The sequence below is a fragment of the Lotus japonicus genome, chromosome 1, assembly GCF_012489685.1.
Source record: "Lotus japonicus ecotype B-129 chromosome 1, LjGifu_v1.2".
Classification (NCBI taxonomy): domain Eukaryota; kingdom Viridiplantae; phylum Streptophyta; class Magnoliopsida; order Fabales; family Fabaceae; genus Lotus; species Lotus japonicus.
In genome coordinates, this window is record NC_080041.1 from 33,603,947 (window position 1) to 33,611,013 (window position 7,067).

The 7,067-nt window shown below is 38.9% G+C and overlaps 1 protein-coding gene across 3 annotated transcripts; it reads right to left on the bottom strand.

Moving 5' to 3' along the window:
- Positions 1-26: 26 nt before the first annotated feature.
- Positions 27-4,300, bottom strand: LOC130734468 (probable glycosyltransferase At5g03795). 3 transcript variants are annotated; one of them, XM_057586908.1, is made up of 6 exons: positions 4,125-4,300; positions 3,781-3,902; positions 2,340-3,006; positions 2,104-2,234; positions 1,662-2,010; positions 27-953 (listed from the first exon to the last, which is right to left on the bottom strand). In XM_057586908.1, the coding sequence occupies exons 3-6, from the start codon at positions 2,958-2,960 to the stop codon at positions 285-287; spliced, it is 1,770 nt and encodes a 589-aa protein (XP_057442891.1). In that variant the 5' UTR covers positions 2,961-3,006; positions 3,781-3,902; positions 4,125-4,300; the 3' UTR covers positions 27-284. The 3 variants fall into 3 exon arrangements, with proteins under 3 accessions (XP_057442891.1, XP_057442889.1, XP_057442890.1); XM_057586906.1 differs by lacking the exon at positions 3,781-3,902; XM_057586907.1 differs by lacking the exon at positions 4,125-4,300 and having other exon boundaries at positions 3,781-4,095.
- Between the last annotated feature and the right edge of the window lie 2,767 nt (positions 4,301-7,067).

Genomic DNA, 7,067 nt, shown 5'->3' on the forward strand with positions numbered 1-7,067 from the left:
ATTAAAATTCAAAATTGATTAATAAATTATGATCTCATAATGTATTTTGTTTTATTTGACATATTTTATCGCTTAACTTGGCAATGTTTATTCATCTTGACATTTCATGTACATTACATATCAAGTTGGGGTTGCTATTCTTGTCGACCCAAAATGACCACTCTTCCTCCTACTCAGCACGACCAATGTCATTCAGGCTGACCAAGTACATTATTACAAATAAGTCACTAATTGAGTTTTAGGAAAATCAAAGGGCGCAAGATAGACATGAGAAAATATCCATGTTATCTAGCAGATGCAGAGAAGACTCTGTTGTACCATATAGAATGAAGAATCATGTGAAATATATCATATTTGACAGGGTTCTTATGCCAAAGGAAATGCTGCTTCACCTTTTTGACCCTCATCAGCAATCTAAGATACCTTTTCTCTGGGATGGAAAGCAGTATATTTTTCAAATTTGGAATATCCTTCTCCAAAACAATAACAGCAAAGGATTCCCAATTCAAAACCTCAAAAAATGGTGGGACAAAATTGTCAGATATAATAACCGGAACACATTCATAGGAAATGGCTTCCACAGCTCGCGGACTGTTCACTTCATACCCTCTGGGACAAATGCAGTACTTGCTACTCTTCATGTACTGGATGTAGTTTCTGTTACCCTTGGACCTTGGCAATGTCCCAAAGATTTTCATGTCAGGATCTTTATTCTCCCAGTGATGCAACAGTATTGGCCTCACATAACCATGATGCACTTGCCCTGCGAAAAAGGCTAGTGTTTTCCTCTTTGAAGCTGGATATCCACCAACATCCCTGGTGGGGTTCAGAGCATTGCGGACAAATGTTTCAGGAAGAGAAGCGTCTTTGCCAAACACAAAACCTTCTTTTACATCAGCATTGCACAGGGCCCTTATGCAGTTGGTCAGGCGCTCCTTTGTTTCTGATGGGGCCTGTATGCATGGTGGAGACATATCTTGTCATCACAAGATAAATGCATGTGGTAGACAATATCCATGTTTGTTGTTTCATATACCAGAAAGGTGATAGCATTTAAAATGAAAAAAGTTAAAAGGTACTTCTTATTATGTTAATAGACATGTAATTAAAACAGTATATACTAGAAGAATTAAGGGAATTGGGCTAGAGGTAGAATATGTGAGAGAATGAGTCATGTGGAAAGTAGGCAGTTATTCTGTTAGAAGTGAGGAGTTAAGAGAGTTAGAGAACCTCTCAAGTAGTTCTCTATTGTACCTGGGTATCATCTTGTTCTATTCCAGAATAGGGAGATCTAATCTATATGGTCCAAATAAAATCACTATACATTCCACATGTTAGGATCCAATTTGTAAGGTATGGGACTATGGGACTTAGTCCCACTGGAAGTATGAGACTTTGTGGTATGGTTCTCTCAAGGTTCTTATCTTTATATTATACCACAAGATGATACATTATCTTGTCCGTTGACGATAATGATAAATTTTCTCACAATGAAAAGATATATGAACCTAATAAGGGTTTTTAATTGTGGAGAAATGCGAGTTGATGCGCGTCCGGAATAAAACATGTTATGTTGCATCCGCAATTGAGGCTGCAGACCAAAATTTAAAACCCTGAACCCTAATGCCTCCAACAAATTTCCTGAAGAAAGACATTATTACCCAGTCATGGCAGCCAACAAGGAAATGATCAGCACCTCCGGTTCTGTTCCAGAAAGGATGTTTCCCCGCAATGAGGTCCACATAATCATGAAGATATTGAACCAGGTTGCCACGCCTATGTGAATCCTTCACATACAATGTTTCCTCCAGCTTACGAGAACTGAAAGGTAAGTAAAACAGGTGAGCCTTGTTTGGGTCTTTAGTTGCAAATCTTTTATTAGCTTCCATCAGCTTCATGAACCATCCCTCAGATGCATATATTCCTGTCAGAAATGGTGAGTGCAGTATGGGTCTATCTCCTTCTCTGTACACATACACTTTCAGAGTCTCCTGCATTAACTCATAGCTCCTGCAAATTAGATAGATAATTCACATTGTCATTATATATTCATACTTGTGTAGTTTCAGGCATAGGAATTTTACTTCTACAAGATACTTCTACCTCTTGAACATGGAAACATTTTGATAAATGGGAGCATAAAGATTTGGATCATTCCTTATGATTGGTGTATTTTCAATCTGTAATCTGGCCTGCAGTAACTCTTGATCAACAGCTGAAAACCACCTTGGCCTCTAAAAACAAATAAACAACATAAGAGAACATAAGAATATCACAAGGCCAAAATCTCCTACCTAGTCACTGCAATAATGATGAGCTTTCACACTTTATTCACATACCATAGGACGATAGGAAGCATGACTTTGAATCAATAACTTGGTCATTTCAGATACAGATGTGACTTCTGGAACTGGTATATGAGAATGTCCAATCTCATTTGTTGATGGCCTAAAACTCCCTTCCTTCATAGAATTTATGTTGTCCTTCTGAGATAAGGATTTGTTGTAATCATTTGATAACACTGCAGATGTAATATTTGTGCTCACATTTGTTGCAGGACTAAAAGGTGGGGTTAAATATGGTGGTGCCTTTTCAGGAGAAGAAGCAGAGGAACTTGCAGATTTATTTTCAGGTCTAGATGTAATGTTCTCTTCTACTGAACCATTTGTCGAAAAACTCAAAACCGTAGTAATGTTATCAGATTCATCAAATACTAAAGATTGGTTTGGTGGGCTTCCTGGTTCTAAGACCAAACCAGCTATTGTTGCAGACATCTCAAGATCATGTTCAGCAGTAGAGTTTGGTTCCAATTTAGGTGATGGAGCGGTAGTATGGAAGCTAAAGATACCATATGGAAGCTCAAGATACTGAAAAGCTATGATCACAGCAAAAGTAATACCAATAAGCCATAGTAATCTCTTTGTTTCAAGATGAAACAAGGATAAAAATTCTTGACCCATTTTCTTCAACAGCTGTCAGTTGATGGCAATGAGCATAATCGCTCGGCTAAAAACACCCAAAAATCCAATATCAGATAAGAGAAACAATTATTGATTGTAGAAACAACAAATGGACCAAATTCAAATACAACACTATAAAGAAAAAATCTCATGAGCAAAAAGGAGAACCAAATTTATCAATGTCCAATGAAAATGAATATGCATTTTTACCATTTACTCAAAATTAAATACAAGTGTTAGTGCTAACTTGGGTTGGTACCACTAGTCTTAGGTTCCAAGTTTAACTATCACATCCCTATAGGCAGGGTCGGTCCCGACATTTTGGAGGCCCTGAGCAAATAATAAAAATGGACCCCTAATAAAAAAAAATTAAAGAACATTATCTATTTAAATTGTAATAAAAATTAAATTCTATATAAAGTTAACATATAATAATTAAAAAACGGTTCCAATAACCAAACCAACCGGTGGTTCAGTGGTATAGCTTGCTGTCTGGTTCCGTGGGCCTGCACAGGCCCAGGCCCGGCCCGGCCCTGCCTATAGGTCGAGGGTTTGAATCCCCAGTGTTGGTAGGTAACCCTTCTCTGGGAGATTGAGACTATACTCAGGAGTGGGTTTCTAGTCTCTACTAACCTCACCAACATGTCACTGACGTGCTCCCTAGTGCTAGAGGTGTTTTCTCTCTATTGTACCTTTTTTTTTTTGTTAAAAAGAATAAAAGTCTTACCGTTTCTTGATGATAAAACAAAGTTAGTTGAATTGAAACCGAGTAATGAGAGAGGCAATAAAATAAAGGAAGGCAAGAGCTAGTGAAACCCACCTAATTTGCAACCAAGTTCAGAAACACACGCAGCAAAAGAAGAAGGCAAGGCCTTCACTTCCTCTAACCAAAAGACAAACTAGCCGTTTATGCCTTTATGGTGACCTTCAACAAGATCAATTCTGATGATACACAGTACAGGGGAAGAAAAGAATCATGTGATTTCATCAACTAGGAGGAGGTTCAAAGTTTTGTTTCTTTTTCCATGCAGATGCAGTTCCAGAAGCAGAAGTAAACAAACACCAAAATGGTTTGCTTGTAGAATTATTTAATTAATACTGGAAACTAAAATAAACTAAACAAAACAGAGTTGAATAATGGTGAAGACTGAAGAAGCTAATTACCTGGCAGTGATTCCAATGTTAGAACTTTCCTTCAACGCTCTTCCGTTCACATGAACTTCGAGATGGTATTTAATTGTCATATCTATCAAGTTTCAAAGTAGCAAGCATAGCTCAATTTGTCTTTTTCTGACACATACATAACCCATTTAGCTGCTCAATAACACCACAACAAGCAAGCCTCAAGCTGCCATATATACCTCTACTTCACATTAAATAAAATATTATATAAAACAGAAAGAAATTGGATGACATAAGTAGATTTTAGTAATTTTTCATTTGGGGTAGGATTGAGTAGTTTTGTTCAATCTTACGGTTTGGAGTCAGTGTCAACTCAATTATTTGATTTTAATCATTTTAAAATGAAACTCCCATTTTGGACCACTTCTCAATTGGTCCTTTTGGGCTAGTCATTTGATTTTTGGGGCAGCATAAACCGGGTGAAGACTATTTCGACCATCCCCAATTACTATCCACATCATTTTTTATGAGCAAAAAAACAATTATACCCCCAATTTTAAAAAACCTAAACTAATTCAATTAAAAAAAACTCCATACCATCTCCCTCTCTCATTCTCACGGCCTTCTCTCTTCCTCTCAACTTTCCCAAATAAAAAAAAACTCTAGCACCACACCATCTGTTGATTGGAACGAAGAAGGAGAGTCATACCAGGAGAAGAATGAGGGTCATACCAGGAAGAGGAAGAAGGTACTTGAAGGAACAAGAGGAAGAAGAAGCAACTGTAGAGTAAGCCCCCACCCCCCCCCCTTCATACATTTTCCACCAAGTCAAACACCAAAACCTGAACCTGCAACAAAAACCGTAATTTAAATTACAGTAACTTCCGCTATCTTTATAGAGGAAGCTACCGTTACTAAGATAGCGGAAGTTACCGCTACTAAAATAGCGGAAGTTACCGCTATTAATGTCCGCAGTTTAAATGGCGGAACGAACCAGAACCCACATATTCTACCCAGATTTACGCGAAAAAACCGTAAAAATCCCAAAATCTCACCTATTTTGAGCTTCTATTCTTCTCTTGATCTCACCCACTTATCTTCTACACTGACTTGGAGCTTCAAATACCTCTAAGGTGTGTGATGTGTTGATTTAGAAGATGAAATAGGGATGGGGGAAGGTGAGAGTGGAAGAGGAAGAAGGAAGAAGGAAGAAGAAGGTGAGGTTGGGAGAGTATTTTTTTTTACTACTTTGTATGTTTTCTATGTTGGGGGTATTTTTGGGATTAAAAAAAAAGATGATGGTATGGATAGTAAAGGGGATGGTACAAATAGTCTTGGCCTATAAACCGCTACTAAAATTAAGAAAAAATAATTTGTTGCTATTAAAATTCTCCGTCTAATTCATAAAAACAGCCCCATAAATATGACATAAACTAATTTTACCAATGTTGGGTACTAAATGCTAAAAAACCATTTTGAGAGATCAGATTTAATTTACCATTGTTTTACAAAGATTAAAAACATATTTAACCCTATAATTTTTTTAGAAGAAAAAGATAAAAACTAAGATTATCTTGCAAGTGATATTGTACATAGAACATGAATAACCAATATTGTTCAGTTCGGCCCAAGCAACCACTTGGCCTTGCATCATTCTGGTCGATCCAAATTATTACACAAACAATGAATGTATCAAGTTGATCGGCCAAGATAATTAAATATATAATTTTCGTTCGTAGCAACTAGCTGGTTATAAAACTAAGCTATTAGAATTATGGTTAAATCAGCTTGAGAAAAGTTGAAGCCTTAATGCCGCATAAAAAAACAAGCTACCAAACGGAAAATAACTCATACAATTGATTATACGATTTCTATAAGTATGTTTGATTGCACCGTAAGTAGACAAAAAATTCACTTTTGCGCTTTTATTGTTCTTCTAGACTTCGAGATTCTCTTTCTTTGATCTTGAGTTGACTTGAGCATCGGAGTGACTTTGGTAGGAACTTCTTGTGGCGTTTCTCTTTCACAAGTGACGTATTCGCCCAACTCCTATCACTTATGAATGAGCGACCCGATTTTTTTTTTCTTTTCGTGTTGTGTTAGTATTATCCTTTCTAATTACGCTTCGATTCAGAGACCACTTGCGACCTTTCACAGTCGCAGATTTCCCCTCTAACCTTTTCAGATGGATGACTGTATCCTAAGACAAGCAAGTTAGCAACAGATAAAACATCAAACACATAGCATACGTGGCCAAGGCCACTACAAAGTTTGAATGACAGAAGCAAGAGAGTGTTCAACTGAGGGTATACACATCCCCCACAAGGCATCATCAAATAAAAACTTAATTAATCAAAAAAACTGGTGAGAACTATCATCGGACCATTCGGCTTCATTCCCCAACCTCCTCCTCGTCAATGCCTTCTTCCATGTCTCCGCTGCTCCCCTCCTCCGACACTGGCATAGGTACTCTCTTTCCCAACCCATCGGGCTTCACGAACCGCTGTCTGTAAATCCGGGCATCCCTGGAAAAACTTGGTGATCGGACCCTCTTCCTAGCTGTGGTTCTGAGGCACGGCGCAGGCCTCCGGGGCGAAGAACCTACTGACTCTCGCGGGGCTTGACCAGGTGCATAGAGTTCCTGTGGGCTCCTGACTCGGATCGGCACTGGTCGAAATGGCTCCTCTCGGGGCACGGGATCCACACCAACTCGCGGATCGGGACATGCTCCGGTCTGAGGCGCTGGATCCACCTCCGGCTGAGGCTGTGGTGGCGGATCAGGAACGGGCGGACGGAATCTCCTGGCATGCCTCGACATGAAAACATGAGAGGGATAATCACTAGGTAGCCAAGTTCGTCAGATCTAGGTACCCTGCACCACAACGTAGTCAGTCCAGTGTAAAAGCAGAACCTGGTAGTGGGGTCGAGATACCAGCCAGTACAGGATGGAAAGTCAGCGTGAATGGCGAGCACTAGAGGGAGGCT

What these genes read in the sequence shown, in the direction of transcription:
- LOC130734468 (XM_057586906.1), bottom strand. Translation starts at nt 2,960, where the DNA reads ATGGGTCAAGAATTTTTATCCTTGTTTCATCTTGAAACAAAGAGATTA. An exon ending in ATGCTTCCTATCGTCCTATG is followed by an intron (nt 2,235 to 2,339) that starts GTATGTGAATAA and finishes ATTTGTTTTTAG; the next exon opens with AGGCCAAGGTGGTTTTCAGC. An exon ending in TTGTTGGCTGCCATGACTGG is followed by an intron (nt 954 to 1,661) that starts GTAATAATGTCT and finishes CCATGCATACAG; the next exon opens with GCCCCATCAGAAACAAAGGA.